This window comes from Trichomonas vaginalis, chromosome IV (genome assembly GCF_026262505.1).
Source record: "Trichomonas vaginalis G3 chromosome IV, whole genome shotgun sequence".
Classification (NCBI taxonomy): Eukaryota; Parabasalia; order Trichomonadida; family Trichomonadidae; genus Trichomonas; species Trichomonas vaginalis.
In genome coordinates, this window is record NC_067206.1 from 9,659,588 (window position 1) to 9,683,602 (window position 24,015).

The window sequence follows — 24,015 nt, forward strand, 5'->3', positions numbered from 1 at the left end:
TTATTATTTTGTATATTTCATAACATTTAGATGAGTTACTTGCATCAATTTATTTAATAGTTTGTTTATTAAAATTTATTTCTATTTACTTTATAATTTGCTCATTGGAAGTGTTTAATAAATGAACTAGATATTGGATTCATATAAGCATAAGTAGTATTTTCATTTTTTAATGTATAATTAACCAACTCCTTATCTTACATTGAAGGCATGAATTTTTTAGAAAAGCATCGAATGCAATTGTTATTTATTCTCATGCTTTGGCTTATTAGGAAAAATAGGTCTATGTATATATATAACATTCCTTAAGTGCTATTGATGTGAGCTCAAAAAAAAGTTATTTGATACATTTGAAAGATCAATCTTTGCAATCATTATTTCACTTCTAGATAAAGATATTAGACCATGCAAGCTATGTAGTAAAAACTTATTTATATGTACTATATAGTTATGCTATAATAACAAAAGAATTTCAAATATTTACAGAGTAATTTGCACTTTTTGTTATTCACAAAATTACAAAATTTATCAAAAATCTAAGATTTTTCTTTCTTTCGAAATTCTATCATTTCATTCCTAGATCAAGGCGGAAAATGATTGAAATAATGATTTTCACACTTAGTAGATTCATCTATTCCATATATTTCCTTCTTTCCATCACGAAGCGTGGGAAGATTTCTTCGATTCTTCAATCGAATACGAACCATACAAAAACAAAAACGAAAACTTTAGTATTAATGCTGACAAGAGCTACTACATATCTCTTTGTCTCTTTGTTTACCTCAATGAGACAGGTGCAGTTCGTATCACAGACACAACAAGCAACAATCTTAAATTCCTCATTGACACGAGCTCATTTACCGAATGCAGACACAAGAGTGACGGTGGCGGCTCTTTATACGTAAATTCCACTCAGGGTGAGTGTATTCAAGACCGAATCTGCAGTTTTGGCTCTAGAACATCAGGTTCTGGCGCATACTGTTCTGATACAGTTTCATCTACATCTCAATTTAAGAATTCTCTCCTTGATTCAACAATTTCATCAAGCGTTAGCCAAGGCACAGAAGGACAACATAATATTTATTTGAAAAATGGTGAAACACATCTTAAATCAATTAATGTTTCATATTCAAAACTGAAATCCGGAAATTTTTACTTTGTAACTTTTAGTTTTAACTCAAACGCAACACTTTCGACATTTTCAAACTGCACATCAAAAGACCATGACGCTCAATCAACTCATTTTAAATCATCTCCATATGAATTTACAATTCTTTTTTGTAATTTCATTGAAAATGCTTGCGATAGACTTATTTATTGTTATCCTATTAATATTTATGTCATTAATTGCAGTTTTTATAATAATAGCATCAAAGAACATTATTTCTATGCATATTACAGTCAAATTCGAGTCAAAGGATGTTATTTTGATACTTCAAATCCTGGTAAAAAAGGAATTGTCACAATAACAAAGAGAGTAGATTCAAAATATCCAGAAAATAACCATTTTACTAGTTTATGTTCATCAGATCTAAGATTTGCGAAAGAAAATCATACAAAAGAAAAAGAAGAAGAAGAAATCAAATTTAACAACAAGCAAAATAATATCTTATCTTTTCTTGTTTCTATTGTTTCTAAATAAACATTTTCACTAAATTTAAATTTGTTCAAACCATAAATCGATATTTTAATATGTCTTCCAAGTGTGGATATAATGAGACATATATTATATAATGTAAAAAGAACTTTTCCAAAATCTTGGGATTAGAATGGAATTGCAAAAGGATCAATGAGCATAGGATTTAAGAGTTTTTGATATAAGATAATTACATAGAATAGGGAAGAAAGAGTCAGAAAATTAAATCATGCAAGTAGAAAATAGGATCATTTCCCTGATGTATTCTTCTTTCTGTATGTGCAGTTCATTCTATTGTCATCCTTTAGACATAGTAAATTCAACATTTTGGAGCGCACAAATCAATGAAATTGAAATACCATTAAGTGTCCAAAAATGATAGGAGTGCCAATTCAATTAAAATACTTCTCAACATCAGAAATATTTTTCTGAGAAGAGCATGTTTTTTTTTTTTTTAAATACCCGAAGTAGCGAAATATCCCGAGACATAACTTTTAGTTCAATTATTCAATTAATTCTTGAACGTATCCAAAGATTGTACTTTGATTTAAATTTGTCTGAAGATTAGATCTCACATAAATTCATAATGATTTTATCGAACTCTATAGCTATAGATATACTTAAATGGCTCGGATAATTAGATTTATAAGAAAAATTCTTTAATTTACATCAAACAGAAATCTTTTAATAAATAAATAAAAAAATATTAAAGCAAACCATGCAATGATGGTTTGATAACACCTGTTATTTGGTGTCGTATGTAAAGGCCGATCAGGAAGAAGAAAGTGGCAACGAAAGAGTCGAAAATATCATTGATCAAATTCTTAGAAAAAGCAATTTCTTCTTCAGATGATAAAACACTGAAATACTTGCCTTCCTCGTTAGATCCAGTCTCCAATCCGATATCAATTGGCCTGCCAACACTCGCATAGCCATATCTAGTGTATTGGTACCTAATTAACATATATTCGTCGATAACTAGTAAAGTGATTGCGGAAATCATTCGGCCAGTGAAATCTATTTTCTCTTCTGAAAGTAAGGAATTCCCTTTCAATGAAAATAGTACGCTAATTAGTATGATAAAGGCAGCATTTTCAATATGAAGAACAGAAAGTCGAACTCTTTGCGAATAGAAGTTCAAAATGTAAACTAATGAAAATGTAAATAATGCTTGTGATATAGAAGCGTCTCCAACTATGATGAAATGAGTTGTAAAGAAAAGTGCAATTAAATGAATGACAATATTGGCCCACGGCTTAGATATTGTGATTAAAGAGCCTACGTAAAACAAAATAAGAAGTAGAGAACTTAGCTTTGGAAACGGAAAAGTGTATAATCTATAAAAAGCTGCTGAATAGCCGATCCTTATAGCGGTACATGGCGGAGGTTTACCAAGAAGGTAACCAAGGGGTATAATTATAACGTAAATGTAAAGAATTCGGTGAAATAATGTTAAAATCGAAAGTCTTGAAACATTGTAGAGTCTAGATATTTTGACATATGATTCAGTTGATCGGGTTTTGAATATCAATGGCAGAATTGCTAGTATAACTAAGCAAAGTTCTACAACAATATGAGGTTCTGTCCATCTGAGGAAATAACTGAATATATCTTTGAAGTTTTTTTCGTAATTTTCTACCTTTCTGCAGCTGTTCCAAAAGCTATCGCCAATTGTACTCAGATAAGTCATTCAATGAAGTTTTTTTTTTAAGAAATGTTTCTTTTCAGAGATTTTTATTTTCAATGTATGCATACTCTATGGGAGAAATAACAGGAATCTCAACAAACAGCCTTAAAAACATCAATGCTTGTAAAAAATATGAATAGTAGTAGGATAGGAAGGGTTGTGTGACTTTTTTTGTAAACGTAAGAATTCATACAATATCGAGCGATTTTATATCATTTTTTTTAACATATGAAGTAAAAAATGTATGATTCTTACGGTTTTTATTCTTACGTTTTTGAATAAATCAAGATTTAAAAAATTTTCAAAATTGTAAGACATTTACACTCAGCCCAAACATAAACACATTAAAAAATTAACATTAATTTTAAAATAATTTATTTCATCTTTTATAAAAGAAGCTATATATAGATGATGTCAGATATTCCGCGATTAATTAAACATTGTTTAAATCCTGAATGGAAGCAATGGAGTCATAATCAAAGACCTCATAAACGAGTAAAAGAAATTAGAAATAATTATTTTCATGAATAAAAGATTCACTACCATAATGAAATAAAAAAATAAACTTTAAAAAGAATTTGATGAGTTCAACATTGAACTTTAAGAAATTAATGATTATTTGAATTTATGAAATCAATTATTTGATTCATTCTTTCTTCAATCTCTTCTATTCTTTTTGTTAAATCATCAATTTTCATTAATGAGGTGATTCTTGATTGAGGAATAGATTTCAAACTAACCACCCCTTTTATTTTTGAAATTTTGAATCCATCAACTTTAAATTTTGAATAATTTGAATAATTTATTTTTATTTTGTATGAAATGAGCGTCAAGACTAACGACGTTAAAAAATTGGGATTCACAAATGAGGAAATAAAGGATATATTAGAGGAGGCGGGTTATGAGGTTGATAAATATTATTTAAGAAATTGTCAAAAATTCGCGGAGTTTTTAAATGAGTTTGATTATGATGGAAAAATGAATAAAGATGATGTTATAAATTTCTTATATCCCACATCTAAAGAAGAAAAACCTAAAGAACCTGATGTTTTCCCTGAATATTATGAAGAACGGATTAAAGATGATGAATACAATGAAATTGAAAGACTGGAAAAAATAAGAGATGAAATAGATGAAAAAATTAAGGAATTAAGAGAAGTTGAAAAATATAATGAAAATGAAGTAGAGGGTTTAATGAATATCCCAGCTTCAGAATCAGAAGTTCAGAAATCTCATGAAGAAAGATAAAAATTATGTCTCAGAATCAACACAAAATTTATTATTAGTGGCGAAATAGATGAAACACTTTCAGAAGAAGGTACTAAATTTATTCGTAAACATAAGTTACAATTTATTGATAATGAAAAATACCCCTGTATCCTACTTTCACCACCTTTAGATTCCGAAAAATTCAAAAAAGCTCTTAAAAACGTGACATATGCAACTAATACAATTAAGAAAGAAGATCATGATATTTACACAAATTATTATTTAAATAAATGCACAGGTGTTGATAAAGTTTTTGATTTATTAGATAAAATATCAAAAGAAACCATTGGAACCTATAAAATTTTGTGTGATTGTGGTTTCATTATTGAAGATACCGATAATGTTTCATATGAAAGAACAGCACCGAAGGAAGACGAAGTGGAAAGGTCTATACCATTCGTTATTAAGAACATAAAAGATATGAAAACTTATAAACATTATATTTATTCATTTATTTCAGAAAAAATGGAAGCAACCCATAAAACATCTTCTCATCATTTTATAGCTATTCATACATTCCTTTTCAAAGTTGTGAAATTAAATAAGACAGGAATTAGATTTAATGTATCAGGGTACGCATTCTTGAGTAAATTAAAATGTATTCGTCACGTCGCAGATGATAAAAATTTATGTGTTCTTAATTCATTTTATGGGCTTTAAAAAATAAACTTTATTTTTATTTATTTTTTAATTTTTTATTCTTACATAAATGAACAAAAACGGAACCGCTAAAATGAATGATAATCAAATTAGAGCAGAAGGTAGAAGGTTATTTAAACGCTTCTATAACATTCCTGATGGTGTTAATCCTAAAACTCGTAGAAGTTATTTAAATGAAGCAATAGATTCATATGAAGGGTTTGACATTTCATCAGAAAGTGAGAGATTAGCGAGAATGTTAAATGTTAATATTGATTTCTATTATTGTGATCCTCAACCAGAAGACGTGGACATAAATAAGGTAGACTTTCCATTAGTGGAATCAATAATGATAGATCCAGAATTTGAAACAGTAAATATTTTATTAACACAGAGTCCATGTGGAAAACTTCACGCTGACAGAATAACAGACGTTGAAGCACTCACCGGCTATAGAGTTTGTCCATATTGTAAAGAAGAAGTTTATTCTATCCGTGATGATCCAGAAAGGAAAAACCAAAGAAGATTTTTAAAGCATTGTGAGAAATGTAAAGAAAATAATGGAAGATTAATTCAAGACGTTCAGTTGCAAAAGACACAGCAACCATATGCACCACATATTACGAAACAGAAGATATATCAGTGGTTATTAGCTCATAATTTGCAGGAATATTATCAACCGACAAGATATTATATTACTTTTGACTTCGAAACATTAGAGACTAAAGAAGAATTACAACTTTCTGAGTGTGCAACTTTGAACGCTTACTTAAAACCATTCATGGTATCATCAACAGTTAAATTAAATGATAAAACATATACGAGGAATTTTTGCTTAACTTCGAGTGATTCTTTTATTTCTGATTGGATTGAGTTTTTATTTTCAACCTGTTCATTAGTTGCTAAATCAAATATTGAACATATAATAATGAATTTGTCGCAAACGGACTCTTTGAGTCCTGAAGGTCTTTCAGACCAAACATTAAATGAAAAACAGAAGGAAGCATTTAAAGAACTTCTAGATGAGGAATTCAATAAAATATATATAGGTTTTAATTCGGGAAAGTTTGATTTAAATTTAATTCTTCGTGATTTAAACACTGCAAAATGGAAAATAAAATCAATGCTGGGTTCATCTTCACAATTTAAGCAAATCATTGTAAAGAAAACAAACGTTCCATATGAATTGAGATTTATTGACATCAGAAATTATATAGCGGGTGGGACATTAGACCAATTCACTCAAGATTTCGGAAACAATAAATCACGTGTTAAATCCTTTTTCCCTTATCAATTCATCACATGGGAGAATTACGAAGAAGAATTATATAAAGAGGAACCATTCACTCAAGATTCATTTTATTCAGCATTAACCAAGAAACTATATCAGATAGTATTATCAAATATATCTCAATGATGCTAAAAATTTTAAGAATAGATTAGAATATTTTATTCATTATTGCAATAAAGATGTTGAAATTATGATTGACCCAATTGATAAAATTATTGAAGAAACATTTGTTTATAAAATTGATATGCTTCATAATCTTTCTTTATCATCGAATGCTTCAATGATTCGTTACGCTTTAGCATATAAAGACTTTAATCCTAATGAAAAATATCCTGAGGAAGAGATAGAATCAAGTTTTGAATTAACGAAAAAGTATTGGAAATATAAAATTGAATCATATAAAAACAATGAAAAAAGAAAGGGATACTAAAAATAATGTTTCAATGGATGATTTTCAATACTATCGCGATTTAATCCTTTCATCTAAATGCAAAATGTGTGGTAAAGCGTTTACATATGCAAATAAACCAACATTGGATAGAATCGATAATGAAAAACCACATACTAAAGAAAATTGTCAGTTAATGTGTTGTTATTGCAATGTCGTAAAATCAAATAAAGATGAAGATGTTCAACGTTTAAGAATCAATTTAAGAAATTATGCATTAAAAAATAATTTACCAATGACTTTAGATTCAGTTGAAGCTTATCACATTCTCCGTAATGGAATTACTGGTGGTCTATCAAATGTTCAACATCGTGTTAATCTTAAAGGAATCACGCACATTAATAAACTTTCATATAATCCAGAAACTAAAACTGTATCAAATGAGGACACCACCAACATTATGACTCATTTCATTTTAATTCATTATATCCTTCATCATTCTTTCATGATTCATTCAATATACTGACCATAAAATGTATATGCCGGGAAGATTGAATGGTGTTATCATTTGTGATACAGCAACAAAGAAAGCAAAAGCACTGGGAATAATTAAGAAGAAAAATACTTTATTCGTGGCTGAAGTAAAGGGTCACATTGATGAAAAATACATTAATGATTACATAAACTTTTTACCGATAATAAGAAACTTAGATATTATCACAGATGAAAAAACAATTGGCAGTTTTATGTATAATTACATGAAATCAAACAATCTACCAGTTGACCAGAAACAGAGAAAATTAACTCAGTTAGCATCAACACACAACCAATATCAACCATTTTCTTCTTATTATCTTTGGTATCTAATAGACAGATTTCATTTTATCATTGATGACATTCAATCAATTTTAACATTTACTAAAAACACTTGTTTTAATGAATTTGCGAACAAATTTATGAATGAAAGACAAAAGGCTGAATTAGAAGGAAATAAAGGAAAAAGTTTATTTTGTAAGATTTCGCTTAATGGATCATATGGTTACGATGCAATGAATACACAAAATTACGCAAAGACTAAAATAATGAATGCACAGAAGGCACGCGTTGCATGTATGTCAAATAAGTTTAAAAACATAAGAGAAATAGGTGAAGATACATATCAAGTGATGCTCAAAGATAGATTTTATAGATGTGATACGTGTTTACAAGAGGCATTCTTCACTTTAGATAATGCTAAATACTGGTATTTGGTTTTCATTTATGATTTTATGTATAAATGCATGGATGTTAATCGTTTTCATTTCATTGAAGGTGATACTGATTCATCTTATTGGGCAATCGCTGGCGACCCAAATCTTCCTAACACTCAAGCATTTCAGGCGATTGTTACCGATAAACAATTTTATGATAAAAACATTTTCAAATTCGCACCATTTGATTTCTTCTGTTTTGATGAGAAATTTAAACCTAAATTAAAGAATAAAGCTGAAGAAAAAGCACATGAGAAAAAATTATTGGGTTTAGCAATTGAGAAACAAGGTGATAACATGGTTGCTTTATGTCCTAAATGTTATACATCATTCAACGGTTCAATTGATGGAAGTGATTTTAAAAAGATTGCACAAAAAATGAAAGGTGTTAGTTTACGACAAAATAAGCAATTAACACCTAAAAAATATTTGGATATAATAAATGATAAAGTGATATTTGATGGTCAGAATATTAATTTACAACTTAAAAACGGGTCAATGACTCGCTTAACAATTGGTAAGACTGCATTAACAGGAGCACACACTAAGGCTGTATGTTGTGAAAATGGATGTTGTATGCCATTTATTTAATACAATTTAAAATTTTATTCTTAATGAAATGCCACAGAAGAGACAAAAGGAACCGTTAATGATGGGATTCAATATGTAAATAATGGTTTTGATACTATGATTCAAAGAGGTGGGCACCCTTAAAACATTGATTTTATTTTTATATAAATGGATAACGTAGATTTAAAAATTTTAATTGCTGATTTAGTATTTAATCAAAATTTTCTTGATTATTATGATTTAAAAGCATATCTCCAAAAATATGATAACAATATAACGGGTGATGATATGGAATATTATTATTCATATTATAAAAATGAAGTTTTGAAATATCATGATAGAATATAGATCCGTATTTTTCCCAAGTGAGCGGGGTATCTCCAATCCCAGCCCTATCGTCCTCCCAGTGTCAGTTTTCAATATAAAATCCAAAATTTTTTTTGAAAATAAAAATTTCGAGAAATTTTTCTGATTTTTTTTCTTTGATTTTAATAATTCAAAATAAATTTGGGAGTAAAAAAACACTATTTAATGAAATTCATATGAGTGAATGTGGATAAATACTCTCAAAACATACAATTTATCTATTTTTTCTTTATATTATCAACTAATTAGTGATAATTTTTTTTGGATCAGATTTTTTTTCATTAAAAACATAATATATAACACAACAATGATGCACACATACGTATCTACACATCAAAATATAAAGCTTGTTTTGGTCTGGGCATCCCAACCCAAAATTCTTTAAAAATTGAATAAAATTGAATACTTGGGGCTGGGATACCCATCCCAAACCGAATTGAATTTTTTGAATTAAAGAATATATTTATGTATTTATAATATACATGTGATGTCTATAAAAAATACTAAATTCTAAAAAAAATTCAATTTATTCAAAACGTATACTAAGTGATCACTTCATTAGTAGGATCAGCAATCCTACTAAATGGTGAGAACGCCACTAACTAAAAAGGGAGTCCTTGGAGCTCTTGATCTCTTGTCAGTAGAGTTCATAATGAGGCATGGCATCTACTGATTAGAGATCAGAGCAATCCTACCTTACCTTCAGGAGCTACAAAGCTCCTAATCGTTACGAGAGGGAGCCTTGGAGCTCCTGAAGCTCATCAGCAGAGGCTATTTACCATTTGGGCCTCTTCTGATGAAAGATGCGAAACACGTCTACGAACCAGGAGCTTCAAAGCTTCTAATCCTTACTAAAGGGAGCTTTGGAGCTCCTGAGTCTCCATCAACAGAGTCCCAGATGGTAAATGTCCTTTGCTGATGAAAGATGCGAAACACATCTACGAACCAGGAGCTCCAAAGCTCCTAATCCTTACGAAAGGGAGCTTTGGAGCTCCTGAAACTCCTTTTACTATAAAATAGGACAGTTTTCTTCTGAGGTTCTCATCAAATCTAAGACTTCAGAAGAAAGCTGTCCTATCAATGTATACTTACACTCTCATGGACTACAAGTGTACAATTTTAAGGCAGAGATTATCCGAGGCCTCTCATCAAATGAGGGACCTCGGATAATCTCTACCTTAAGTAGTCAAATAACTTTTCTCACTATTTAGGAACAAAAGAACAAGAGTTGGAGTACTTTAAGGCAAGATTCTTCCGAAATCTCTCATCGAATGAGAGACTTCGGAAGGACCTTGCCAAATCCTTGAAAGCCAATATCCTTGGAACTGAGCTAGAACCAGGGAGAAGTAGCATACTATAGAGCACGATAGTAATCTCGGAAATGCTTATATCGCCCCAAGCACAATATTTAAGAAGTCTAACTCATATATACAAGAAGTCAGGCTGAATAGATATTGTGCATATGGTTTGCAGAACTCTCATGATATTTAAAATTCATGTTATCCCAAAAAGGTGACACTTTGGGTGTATCGTCCATCCCAGGGATGCAAAAATCACATCACCTTGGATCTATATGATAGAATAATTTCTAAAATTAAAGACAAAATTAAAAATAATGAATATACAAAGGAAAAAACGAAATCACAACTTAAACAGTTGAAAGATTTCAAAAATAAAGTATTAACAGAAGAAGATATTGATGGATTATATAATTTATATAATCCTGAGCCGCAAAAGCCAAAGGAACAAAAACAAAAGGTGCAAAACACCCAGGTCCTTCAGACCATAAATGAAGCACAAGCTTTAATTTATGATTCATTAATTAAACCATATTCAGCCCGACTTTTAAATGAAGATCAACTTTTGGAATTCATCCTTCAACATAAACTCGAAGCGGGAAAGTATATCAAACCTTTATATACAGCATATTTAAAACAAATGAATAGAATACATCCAGAATTAATGAAGGAAGGAATGAAATCCAAAATCAAAGCAGATAAAATTAAACCACTTGCAACACCAAAACCTCCAACGACAGTACCTCCAACGACAGTACCGCCTCCTCCTTCAGTTAATCCTTCATCATTCACTTTATTATATCCATTTCAAACATTAAAGAAGCAAAAAGATTTTAAAAGGATTTCAAGATATTAAATAAACCAATTGACCCGAAAATTCAACTGTTAAAGGAAAAATTTAGTCGCCCTTCATTTGCTCCATATCCATATTCATACGAAATCGATCATCTGGAATATTCAAAAGGAAAAGTTACTTATTTATTTGCCATTAACATTAACACTAGATATTTATATTGCATTCCGGTGAAAGGGAAAACAGAACAGGAAACAAGAAGAGCTATTCAATACTTACTAGATCATGAAAGAGTAGATAATATAAGGGGTGATGGTGATAAAGGATTTCAGGCAACTATGATTCATTATTTCCCACAAATTAATTTTTTCTTTTCATCCTCTCCATATACGTTTCATAATAAAATAGTTGATGCGGTAATGAGAACTCTTAGAGATGCGTTAGGGGTTAACGTCAGATATACTGGGATGGAAATCATGACTCCATCATACAACAGTTAGTATATTATTATAATAATACATGGCATAGAACTATAAACATGAAACCAGTGGAAATGAAAAATGATATTTCAAAAGAATGGGAATATATTAGAAAGCAAATGGAAAGGTTGAATGATGTTAAACGTGAACAAATTAATTCGGGGCTCATGAATTTTAAACAAGGGAATAAAGTTTTGATTCATCTCGATTATGGAAAAACTGATAAATCAATGACAAAAAGAAGACGAAGATTTGACACAATAGCTGAATTTGTTAGATATATTAACGGTAATGCATTAGTTGAAGTTGACAATAAATTAATAGAAATTCCGATTTATTTTATTACTCCATTATATTTAAATAATATTTAATTTTTTTATTTCGTAAGAAATGAGTGACAACGAAGCAGCCAAGAGTCCTGACAATGAATATAAAAAGAAACTAAACAGAATTAAATCAAAAATATGCTATTGCAAAAAGAAGTCGCAATGCGGTGGGGTTGATGCCCATAAAACTAAAGTAATTGAAAACGATAAAGAGAAGAAGGAAATAATTGAAAAATTAGAAACTTACCGTTCAATCCTTAAACTGAGTGAAGCAAAAATAAAAGAATTTAATAGAATAAATAAATTGATTGGAAGAGATGAATTTAATAAAGATGAATTTTTAAACTTATCCAAATTAATTTTTCAGTGCTACCATGTTACCATGCTACCAGGTTAATGAACTTCTCTGAAAAAATGAGACAACATGACATTTTGACAACAACACAGGAGGAAGCAGTTATGAATTATTTTGAAGAACTGAAGGTGCTACCATGTTACCATGTGCTACCAGGTTAATGAACTTCTCTGAAAAAATGAGACAACATGACATTTTGACAACAACACAGGAGGAAGGCAGTTATGAATTATTTTTGAAGAACTGAAGGTGCTACCATGTTACCATGTGCTACCAGGTTAATGAACTTCTCTGAAAAAATGAGACAACATGACATTTTGACAACAACACAGGAGGAAGGCAGTTATGAATTATTTTTGAAGAACTGAAGGTGCTACCATGTTACCATGTGCTACCAGGTTAATGAACTTCTCTGAAAAAATGAGACAACATGACATTTTGACAACAACACAGGAGGAAGGCAGTTATGAATTATTTTTGAAGAACTGAAGGTGCTACCATGTTACCATGTGCTACCAGGTTAATGAACTTCTCTGAAAAAATGAGACAACATGACATTTTGACAACAACACAGGAGGAAGGCAGTTATGAATTATTTTTGAAGAACTGAAGGTGCTACCATGTTACCATGTGCTACCAGGTTAATGAACTTCTCTGAAAAAATGAGACAACATGACATTTTGACAACAACACAGGAGGAAGGCAAAAATAAATTCAAATCATACTTTATAGAGCTTCATTTACAGGTATTTCATCGTCAGTAAATGAATCCTCATTATCGTTTGGTTCAACCTGTTTATATAATCCTTTCATTTCTTCTTTCAAAACATAACACCATGTTTGTTTATCGTCTATTCTTCTATGTTTCCTATCACATTTATCCTTAATGCTCATTTGAAAGTTTTTGTCTTTCATGTCTGATGGTTTGCTGAATAGAGCATTTTTACACGTCATACCTGCACACAATTCATCATAATGTGTATTTATCCATACATCTAAAGGATTTGTTGATAATTCAATTAAATCTTGTTTGGCTTCAGTCATCGGTATGATTCGTACATTAAATGATGAAAGGTCATATTGCATAAAATACGTCAGCAAATTATCATAAAATTCCTTTGTGCATGAATCCATCAAATTCTTGAAGTAATCAAATTGACCCTTGAATTTACCATTAACTCTTAAAACTACGTATCTTCTGTCTCCAACTTCAATTTTGACAGGGTAGACGTTGTTAGTTACGAAAATGAAATTGGCAACATTCTGAGCAGTTCTTCTGGGTTGATTCTTTTCATTAATTCTAATCTCATTATCCGTAATAATTGATTTCAAAGCGTTGAAGTTTGCGAGTCTATCTTCACCCACATTCTTGAGTTCATTAAGTACTAAAAACATTTTATTCTCAACCACCGAATTGAAATTACCCGTTAGCTCACTTATTTCGGTAATGTTTTTACATGAATAACCAGCGAGGAGTTCAGAAATAATGTCTGTAAATCTGTTTTTACCTGTTCCCTGAAGTCCTTTCAAAATAATTGCTGTTTCATTCTTGACTCCAGGATGTTGAATCATTGATGCAATCCAGCCGAGTAGGTATTTATACACTTCATCGTTATTATCACAAATGGCTTCTTTAATGAAATTCATAAACATCTCAATTTTTGAGTAATCTGGTTTTTCGAGAACGTTGTATTTATAACCTTGAAACGTTGAGAAAACATCTGGGGAATCAGATTTAAAGCAAACACCCTTAACAGTTAATGAGGATAATTGATTTAGTAGTACGTCCCATGCTGTTATTGTTTTACCTTCTTCTTTAAATAATTTAATCATTTTGAGTGACTCTTTCATGTTTGATTGAAGAACGAATGATATTTGATTCATTTTGTCGTGTATGTTGTAATCTTTCTGAATGAAGTATTTGTTTCCATAATCTACAAAACGGATTACACGTGATAAATCCTCAATTACTTCAGAACTGTTTTTATACTGTGATTTTCAGCCTTGCGTCTAATATCTGTTATCAAAACGAGTCATCAAGTTTGATATCAAATGTTATTTTTGGCTTACGTAATAAAGGTAAAACATATTCATCATAATATTCCTTTTGATAAAGTTTTAGAATCTTCACTAAAACAAATGGAGAAGTCATTAAATGTGCATATCTACTACGTGCTTTTTCAAAATTACTTTTTGCATTTTCATTTAAATTGCAGAAGTTATAAACGTTATTATCGTATGCTTCATTAATTAAATGATTAGGTAACGAATTAATAGCTTGAAACAGTGTGAATAATGTAACTTCTTTTTCCAAATTCATGTTTCCACCGTCATTATGTACTTCAAAATCACTGATGCCATCAACTATGCTTTGAGCTAGTTTATCGTCAATGTTTACATCTTTGTTTTCATTCATGATAGTCTTTATTTCTTCGCTCTTCTGTTCAACTCTTACCTTAATATTCAATTCATTTAATATATCATTTACTGTTCTAGTTAATGTTGAATCGTAACTTCCACGAATGAATGGTATGTATTGATTGGTTCTGTTGCATTCTTGCGAACTCTTGAATCAGCCATAACCACTAAAAACGCTTTGAATCATCAATAGAATCATTATGTCAAATATCATAATCATTGCAGGAATAACATTTAATCATTCTGTTCGAAACTGCATAGAAGAAATTAGTGTGCAATAAATGTGAAGACCTCCTGAAGCGGTTTTAACGATAACATCTTTATCCGAAAGTTTGATAAAATATCTTTTCTAACTGTTTCTTTAAGTTCATCATTGTACGATTTATTGATATTCAACATCTATAATCGTTAAATTTGATATTTATTTACTAATAAAGCTTACCAGTTTCCTTCCTCTTCCTCCATCATGTTTGAGGTAGTTGTGTAAATCAATCTTGTTTTCACCAATTCTTTCGTTGAGGGTTTTAGTTTCTGCCACAACTAATTCCTCAGCTAATGAATCAATAACTTTTTCATCAGAAACGATATAGTTGCTGTTGTTTTTTGTTGCTGTCATTTATATAGGAATAAAAAAATAAAAATAATTTTAAAACTAACTTTATTTTTGGACTGCATCATATTTCCAGGACTGTTGTCAAAATGTCATGTTGTCTCATTTTTTCAGAGAAGTTCATTAACCTGGTAGCACATGGTAACATGGTAGCACCTTCAGTTCTTCAAAAATAATTCATAACTGCCTTCCTCCTGTGTTGTTGTCAAAATGTCATGTTGTCTCATTTTTTCAGAGAAGTTCATTAACCTGGTAGCACATGGTAACATGGTAGCACCTTCAGTTCTTCAAAAATAATTCATAACTGCCTTCCTCCTGTGTTGTTGTCAAAATGTCATGTTGTCTCATTTTTTCAGAGAAGTTCATTAACCTGGTAGCACATGGTAACATGGTAGCACCTTCAGTTCTTCAAAAATAATTCATAACTGCCTTCCTCCTGTGTTGTTGTCAAAATGTCATGTTGTCTCATTTTTTCAGAGAAGTTCATTAACCTGGTAGCACATGGTAACATGGTAGCACCTTCAGTTCTTCAAAAATAATTAATTATTGAATAACCTAAAAACATTAACGTAAACATTTATTTCTGCAGTTCATCCATTACTTCATTACCTAATTAATTACAAACATAAAATATATTTAGTTCATTCGGTAAGCCTAAACCATTTGGGTCAAGTCTCAAGCACATTCAATGAACGCGGTACCATGCGAATACAGTCACAAATGGTGGCATATAATCTTTACCCGAGCCTGTTGGATTTGTTGTGAAAGTGTGTGAATGATTACCCGCGGTTCCACAGAAAATACCTGTGCTTGAATCTACTGGGTCAGTTGTGATATCATATCTATTCATTCCCTGTCTATCCGAACCTGCTGCAAGATTTATATAACCTCTTTTTGTTATTGAATGTGAATGATTACCTGTTGTGTTTGTAGTTCCTGTATGAGTGTGCGGTGGAAGGTTTACTTCTTTAATTTTCTTCGAACCTCCTGTTTGCTTTGAATATCTAGCACAGTATAAGAATTTATCTACAATCTGCTTCCACATACCAAAACCTAAAACTGTTGATGGATTTGTTGAGTTCATTGATGTATAAATAGAACCAACAGGATATAATGTTTGAAGTATTTCATTTTTCATGCTTGTAATCACATCATTTACTTCCGACTTCTTTGCATAATTTTCATCTACATAAGTTTTATCCGCTTTAAGGTCTAAACATCCTGAAACCCATTCTGTATCAGCTTTAACTTTAAAAGTCTCAAATGTCCATTCATGATACCATTCAACCTTTTCTTTAATTTCATTATCTTTTTCATCAACATAAACCAAATTTGCCTTCTTATTTAACTCACTATCCACATATGTTTTATCCGCCTTCTTCATTATGTCATTTAGGAAACCTTCTATGAATTCCTCATTTAAATTAAATCTTCCAATCTTCAAAACTTTAGGAAATGCATTTAATGCGTAATATCTCTGTTCTTCTGGTGGAATTGATGTTATATCATCCGTTATACCTTTAATTTTAGAATTCATAAATAAAATTTCTTTTATATTTGATATCACTGCACCACCTTTGCAAACGAATTCAAAACGGTCATTTTTCAATACTATCTCCAAATCTCCATATTTCAACCTTTGCGTTTGTTCTGCCGTCTTTGAATTATATGCATATATGGCGTATGTAATGGTCTGAGGGACCTGGGTGTTTTGTGCCTTAAGTTGTTGTGGTTGCTGTTGTTTAATCATTTATTATGATTTAAAAATAAATATTTAATCTGTTATCTCATCACCTATTTTTTCTATTTGAAATTGCCATAATATTTCATTCATGAATTCTAAATCACAATCAAATAGGTCAGTTATTCTAAATTTAATATTTGATAAATCTTTTGAATGAAGAATAAATGAATTCCCGGATAATTGAAACGGATATGATAAAGAAAATGTGTTTAAGTTGATGGATAAAATGTTTTGTATTGATGGGTAAGAGTTAGGGTCTAATGTTTGATGTGAAAATCTCATTGGGGTATTAACTTTATCACATTTGATTAAAATGAAATTGGAACCAGTGTCAGAATACAAAACATCCCCAACATCTTTTTCAAAATTTAATATTCCAACAATGAACGAAGATGAGGAGTACAAAATTTAATTTTCAGCGGAAATTTAATAAGGTTATTTATTTCATCAAGTTCAAAAAGTTTATCAGGTTTTGATTTAAAATTTTCTTCATACCATACGATAAATGATTCATTTAAATAACTTAAAATCATGTTAATATCCCATTTCGCTATCACATTATTTATATACATATCATACGTTTTTTCAAGTCATCTTTAATAAATGATATATAATCTGAAGGGTCTAAAAGAATGGGATTAAATTTACCACTCACAGAAACGAGAGTAACATTATAAATTCCGCTAACTGTTAAATTTAATTCACAGCTATTATTCGAAATAATATTGATAATTGACATTTTTATTACGATTAAAGTATGGTAAAGCGTTATTTTCCAGTGATAAATAAAACTAGAATAAGATTACCTCAAGAATTCATAAATTCAACGAATAAGAAATTCATTCATGTTATAAATTTTAGTGTTTTCAGAAAATATGAGTCAATGTCATATTCATCAACAGGTTATATTTCACTTCATTCAAATTTAGTTCAATCAAACCCATATAATGACCATTTCATAAGATTTTCAAGATGGTATTAAAATGTAATTGATAGATTAAAATATGAACAGATTGACAATATCGAATTTTTGGAATTTTGGTTTAAATATCCGATGGAAAAAGATTGAAGTTAAAGATAAAGCTGATACTATACAAAAACAATTACAATGACCGATCCGGATAGTGGGGAACAAAAAGAAATAAAACAAACGATAGAAACTGGTGAAAGGTCAATTATTATTGATTATGATTCAAAGGATTATTATTCGATAATGTTAATGCTTGAATATTAAATAGCCTTAACAAAGAATTTTTCAAGTGATATTTTATATTCATCAACTATTTTATTATAAATATCATTATATGTTAAATGAAGTTCAGTTGTTGTTCCGTTCTTTGATATCTTAATTGTGCTAATATCCTTTATAGGATTTATTTTTGCAACTGTTCCGCAGCATGAAACCTCATCATCTATGAAAAATGAATCTTAACGTCTGAATCTTGAACATCACAAAGAATGGCGATAATGTGAATTAATGATTCATAAGGTAAAATAATTAAACCGGATTGATCAATTAAATTTATTATTGAATCATAATTATCAGTTATTATATCACGGTAAATTTTCATTAATTCAGAATTAATGTCTATTTTATATGGGTTCTCGATGTTTGATGAAAGAGGCGGGGGTATGTTGGATAAGTGGGAATTTCAACAGGTTCTTACCGGGTTCAGATAAAATGATTGGGTCTCCATTCTCATGGTTTTCTTCATTCTCCTCATTCTTCGGTAAGTCACGAGTTAATAAATTTGGTTGAGTTGCTGACCTTGTTAATTCAGGGCTAACATTAACTTTAACATTTTGAATAATTCGTGATTTATCATCATTTACGTTATAACCAACCGTAATCTCTGCTTTTGCGTTAGTGTTCTTTTGACTAGTGAAACGTCTTCTCATTTATAATCGAATAAAAAAAATATATTTAAACTTTTATTTTGCTGGAACTTTTGAATCTATTATTTCCTGTATTTGTTCTTGAAGTTGATTTTTAGCTGTTTCATTGTAATTAATAGACCTAATATATTCATTAATTGCATTCTTATAATCACCTGATTTCTCAAATTTTCTTTTATCTGATTCCTTAACTAAATCATAAGTTAAACCTCGTTGCTGATATAATGGTTTCTTAATTTAATCTTTGAATGCTTGAGATAAAGCACCTGATGCAATTCTTGCTACTATAATTGGTTGGAATTGCTGTTTAAGTTCATCTTTAACATTTGCGAAAACTGGATCGAATAAAGCAACTTTAAAGAATTTCTTAGCTGAAATTTCAGGTCTAATATTTGCATATTGACCATCAAACTGGTTAGAATATCGTGGTAATCCATCCGGTCCCTCTTCAATAGCATTTAATTCTTCATTGAAATAAGAATATGGATTATAACGGTATGAATTAATTGGACCATTTTCACCTTCTCCAATGTATTGTTTAACAGCTTTTCCATTTTTATCAAATTGCATAGGATAACGTTCATTATATGCTTTACGTTTAGGATAATCAGTTATAGTTAATTTATAACCATTTATGACTTTAATATTACCTTGACCATCAGTAATGAAAACTTCATTTATACCATCAGGTTTTCCATTTGGACCCGTAATGTCTGCTTCGTGCTTCCCAATTTGGACCTTGACGTTTGGCATATGCTTGAGCTTCTGGTAATGTTAAAACGTTTCTCATTTGTTTAACATCTTTTTGAAGACCAGCAACAATATGAACTAATTCTTTCATTCCATCAGGAACTTTCATAGTTCTATTATATGCACCCTTTTTGTTTGTCCTTGTTTTAATGGAACCTGTAGAAGATTTGCCATTTCTGTCATGTTTAATTATAAATAAAAAATAAAAATTAATTATAAAAAGTTAATCAAATTTAACACTTCCTTTATTTAAATCAACTATTATTTTTCCATGTTCACCTAATTGCTGATATTGTGTGTAAAGTTCATTAATGCTCATTGGTAAATTCACTTGATAAAGCATAACGTTCAACTGTTGACGACTAAACCCACTGAAAATGAAAAGTGTTGATAGATTTGATTTAATGTTTGTGCTTAATGCTTTGAAATATTGAACAGCCATAAAGAATGAACACTGAATGTGTCGACATTGAGTTAATAACTGATTAAAATATGATTTCTCATTTGTTATTAGTTTTGATTTCACTGCATCATCTAGAAAAATGAGTGAATGCAAAAATTCTCTATCAAAATTTGAAATAGAAAGTGTTTCAAATAATTCATCCCGTTGTTTATCAATAATTTTATCCTCTAATCCTTGCTTCTTGATTGTATTATATAATTCTTTATACATTAAAAAGTTTTTTAAATAATCTTCTGCTTCTTCTTGTGATAAATAAATAATTGGAATTTTGATTAAATGCTTTAAAGATTCAAATGTATCATCTGAAGGTGAACCTGAACGGTTGATATAAATTAACACATGTGAATAGGGGGAAGTGTTAGCAATAATGATAATTTGTTTTAATATCGTTAATGTTTTACCTTTATTTTGTTTACCAATTGCTGCAGTGATTGAATTTAAGTAACATTCAGAATATGGAATTTTCATTAATTTTTCCTTAGATAGAGCATTTCTATTATCACTCAATGCTTCATTAATCATATCATCTACGTATGTATTATATACTCCCGCTAATTCTTCATAAGGAGTGTATGAATTTAAATCCATTTAATCAAAAATAAATTTATAATTTTAAACATTTCTATTCATCAATATTTCATCATATGAACTTCTATACTGTGGTGGTGTACCTGTTGGATGATATTTCAAACCTTCATCCGGTGTCCATGTCCAATATGTAGTCCTAGTAAACCAAACCTGAGGAGGATTTGTCACCTTTGAACAGTAAGTGTCATTTTCACCCTGAATGATTGGATAAGCTTTCACTTGTACTGTAACTTGTGAGTTGAAAGTTTCTAATCCATCAAAGAATATACCCGCTCCATCACGTTGAACTGGAATAGTGCATAAGAATGAAGTTTGGTCTTTCCATGTTCTAGCTAATGGCGTGCCATCATCTGCATTCAGTGGTCTAGTTAATGAGTCCTCGTATTCTTCCGTGCATTCATTCACTCCATCTAAATCAGAAGCTTGAAGCATACGTGTAAAGAATATGTCACCCACTGTGGTCATCGCTTGATCGGGGAAGTTTCTGGAATCTATAGTGACCTGAAGACCTCGAAGCATTGGATTTTCTAAAACCGTTCTTTGCATTGCATTCTTCGGAAATGTTAACACAACATCTGTAACATTATGAAGAGCGTATGAGAAATCTGAGCTAATACCTTCAGGAGTGATGCAACCTCCATTTAGTGAACGAACGTCAATATGTTGAGCTGGAATCATGAATGGATCTTCCTTACTGAATAAACGTGGTATTGCTTTAACTGATTCTTCAATTAAACCGTATCCTGGTGTAATGCATTTATCCTCTAAAACTTCCATCTTTGTGCATGAAATAATAACGTTATCAACTGTTGCGTCAGCAGATGTAGCGGCTAAGCTTGTAATTAATTTGGCAGGAAGTCCGATTTGTTGGAATTTGCGATCATATTTATAAACATGATTCATAATCTTTTCATAATTTTCATCAGTTATCTTTTCATAAACGTAATTTTGTAAATCAGCAACTCTTAACGGGTCAACCTGACAAAATACTAAAGTATCCCTGAAAACATAATATTTAAGAATGATTTCACCAAATGATTTAGGATAATCATCGAACGCCTGAAATGCTAACAAATCATTTACCGGAATAATCATATCAAAAGTGATATCAACTTCTTCATTTGCTTTCTTGAAAACTTCTGAAGGGTCAATATATTTACCACATACTGAGTTATCATATTTTTGAACATTATTATATAACGAATGAACAAACTTTTTAACTTTCCTTTCTGATTTTGGTTTATATGTTGCAAATGCGAAAGATTCACGGGCGCAATCCATCTGAAGATAACCGGCATCACCTCTTTCGGTTTCTACTTCTAATTGTTTAAAGCTTTGATTTGATGATTTGTAACCAACGAATAAACGCATGCATTTAAAAGCGGCATCACATGTGAAAGCTTTATTTGAAACTAGAGTTGCTTTAACTTTGCGTTTAATATATGTGTCACCTAATTGGTTCACATCATGAGCCGGATTTGTAATTCTTAAATGAGTTTGTTTATCATCAAAATATGGAGCATCAGAGTCATAGCATGAACTTTCACGTTCTCTATAATATCTTCTACCGTCATTCTTTGCGAATATTTCATTTATCTTTTCGAATGAATGAAACACATTTCCATTAATCGGTTTAGTGTTTGGCACTAAATAGTTAGTCGTCATTTATTATTAAATAAAAAATCAAAATTAAAAGATGAAAATGAATTTTTAATTTTAATGAAATAATCAACTATGGCTGCAGGTATATTTAAGAAACTGTGGGATAAAGTAAAAAGAGGAGCGCATAAAGTTTGGGAAACATTGAAGAAGGGAGCAAATTGGATATTTAAGAATAAAGAAGCAATTAGTGACGTTGCTGAATCAATAACACCAAAAGCTGCCCCAATAAGAGAAATATTAAATAAAGGAGAAAAAGTTTATCAAAGACTACAACCGATACTAAGATAAAAATAATATTTATTTATTTTTCCACTATCTACCTCTTATTTTATTAAGTATTCCTTCAGCAATTCCACCAACTGCGTTACCTGCTTGTGCTCCCATTGCCGGATTACCTGCTTTAGTACCTAATACTCCACCTATGATAGTTCCCGCCGTTTTCGCTACTGGTGCCAAAAAGTTTGCAACGGGTTTAATAATCTTTTTATAAACCCAACCCGCAGCTTTCTTAATTCCATCCTATAATTTTTTAAAGAATCCTGCCGCCATTTCTGATTTAATATTAATTAAAAAATATATTTCATCACTTATATTCTAATTTTTATTTAATGATAAATGAAACCGATTTTAAAAATAAATGAAACAGAGGAGGAAGAAATAAATGAAAGTGAAAATGTTCAACAAAAAATAAACGTTGTTAAACCAATTACTGAAATAAAAATTTTTTCATCTGTTGAAGAATTTAATGACTATTATGCTAATAATAAAAAATTATTTGAAGAATTGACAACGTGTAAATTGAATAAAATGTTTAAAGTTGATGGATTCAAAATTTCAAAAATAAAAGGGGTGGTTAGTTTGAAATCTATTCCTCAATCAAGAATCACCTCATTAATGAAAATTGATGATTTAACAAAAAGAATAGAAGAGATTGAAGAAAGAATGAATCAAATAATTGATTTCATAAATTCAAATAATCATTAATTTCTTAAAGTTCAATGTTGAACTCATCAAATTCTTTTTAAAGTTTATTTTTTTATTTCATTATGGTAGTGAATCTTTTATTCATGAAAATAATTATTTCTAATTTCTTTTACTCGTTTATGAGGTCTTTGATTATGACTCCATTGATTCCATTCAGGATTTAAATAATGTTTAATTAATCGCGGAATATCTGACATCATCTATATATAGCTTCTTTTATAAAAGATGAAATAAATTATTTTAAAATTAATGTTAATTTTTTAATGTGTTTATGTTTGGGCTGAGTGTAAATGTCTTACAATTTTGAAAATTTTTTAAATCTTGATTTATTCAAAAACGTAAGAATAAAAACCGTAAGAATCATACATTTTTTACTTCATATGTTAAAAAAAATGATATAAAATCGCTCGATATTGTATGAATTCTTACGTTTACAAAAAAAGTCACACAACCCGTCATATCTACTACTATGAATAGCGGAAACTTCTGAATGGGAAGAATTTGTCAAAGTAATTTTCAGCAACAGGAAACTCCAAAAATAAACTTTTTAAGG

The 24,015-nt window shown here is 30.1% G+C and overlaps 8 protein-coding genes and 1 pseudogene across 9 annotated transcripts, besides 4 other annotated features; 4 read left to right on the plus strand and 5 right to left on the minus strand.

Annotated features, from left to right (window-relative positions):
• Positions 1-2,317: 2,317 nt before the first annotated feature.
• On the minus strand, positions 2,318-3,342 carry TVAGG3_0060260 (uncharacterized protein; the record flags this gene model as incomplete). The annotated part of the gene is made up of 1 exon (XM_001319775.2): positions 2,343-3,326. One exon carries the CDS (start codon positions 3,324-3,326, stop codon positions 2,343-2,345), a length of 984 nt encoding a protein of 327 aa, XP_001319810.1.
• A 733-nt stretch (positions 3,343-4,075) lies between these two features.
• Positions 4,076-4,570: a mobile genetic element.
• A 755-nt stretch (positions 4,571-5,325) lies between these two features.
• Positions 5,326-5,876, plus strand: TVAGG3_0060280 (uncharacterized protein; the record flags this gene model as incomplete). The annotated part of the gene is made up of 1 exon (XM_051221370.1): positions 5,326-5,876. A coding segment is annotated over one exon (551 nt), but the record flags the coding sequence as incomplete, so codon positions are not given.
• A 237-nt stretch (positions 5,877-6,113) lies between these two features.
• Positions 6,114-6,272: a mobile genetic element.
• A 1,594-nt stretch (positions 6,273-7,866) lies between these two features.
• Positions 7,867-8,751, plus strand: TVAGG3_0060300 (DNA/RNA polymerases family; the record flags this gene model as incomplete). Its single annotated transcript, XM_051221371.1, has 1 exon — positions 7,867-8,751. One exon carries the CDS (start codon positions 7,867-7,869, stop codon positions 8,749-8,751), a length of 885 nt encoding a protein of 294 aa, XP_051106357.1.
• A 322-nt stretch (positions 8,752-9,073) lies between these two features.
• Positions 9,074-10,670: a mobile genetic element.
• Positions 10,671-11,201: 531 nt separating this feature from the next.
• Positions 11,202-20,690: a mobile genetic element.
• Positions 12,057-12,351, plus strand: TVAGG3_0060330 (uncharacterized protein; the record flags this gene model as incomplete). The annotated part of the gene is made up of 1 exon (XM_001319776.2): positions 12,057-12,351. A coding segment is annotated over one exon (295 nt), but the record flags the coding sequence as incomplete, so codon positions are not given.
• TVAGG3_0060340 lies at positions 13,074-15,381 on the minus strand (annotated as a pseudogene). The gene has a single exon. A coding segment is annotated over exon 1 (2,308 nt).
• On the minus strand, positions 19,253-19,585 carry TVAGG3_0060350 (uncharacterized protein; the record flags this gene model as incomplete). The annotated part of the gene is made up of 1 exon (XM_051221372.1): positions 19,253-19,585. One exon carries the CDS (start codon positions 19,583-19,585, stop codon positions 19,253-19,255), a length of 333 nt encoding a protein of 110 aa, XP_051106358.1.
• Positions 20,691-20,840: 150 nt separating the features above from the next.
• Positions 20,841-21,248, minus strand: TVAGG3_0060360 (uncharacterized protein; the record flags this gene model as incomplete). The annotated part of the gene is made up of 1 exon (XM_051221373.1): positions 20,841-21,248. The coding sequence occupies one exon, from the start codon at positions 21,246-21,248 to the stop codon at positions 20,841-20,843; it is 408 nt and encodes a 135-aa protein (XP_051106359.1).
• Positions 21,249-21,307: 59 nt separating this feature from the next.
• On the minus strand, positions 21,308-22,187 carry TVAGG3_0060370 (uncharacterized protein; the record flags this gene model as incomplete). Its single annotated transcript, XM_051221374.1, has 1 exon — positions 21,308-22,187. A coding segment is annotated over one exon (880 nt), but the record flags the coding sequence as incomplete, so codon positions are not given.
• Positions 22,188-22,550: 363 nt separating this feature from the next.
• On the plus strand, positions 22,551-22,766 carry TVAGG3_0060380 (uncharacterized protein; the record flags this gene model as incomplete). Its single annotated transcript, XM_001319778.1, has 1 exon — positions 22,551-22,766. One exon carries the CDS (start codon positions 22,551-22,553, stop codon positions 22,764-22,766), a length of 216 nt encoding a protein of 71 aa, XP_001319813.1.
• Between the last annotated feature and the right edge of the window lie 1,249 nt (positions 22,767-24,015).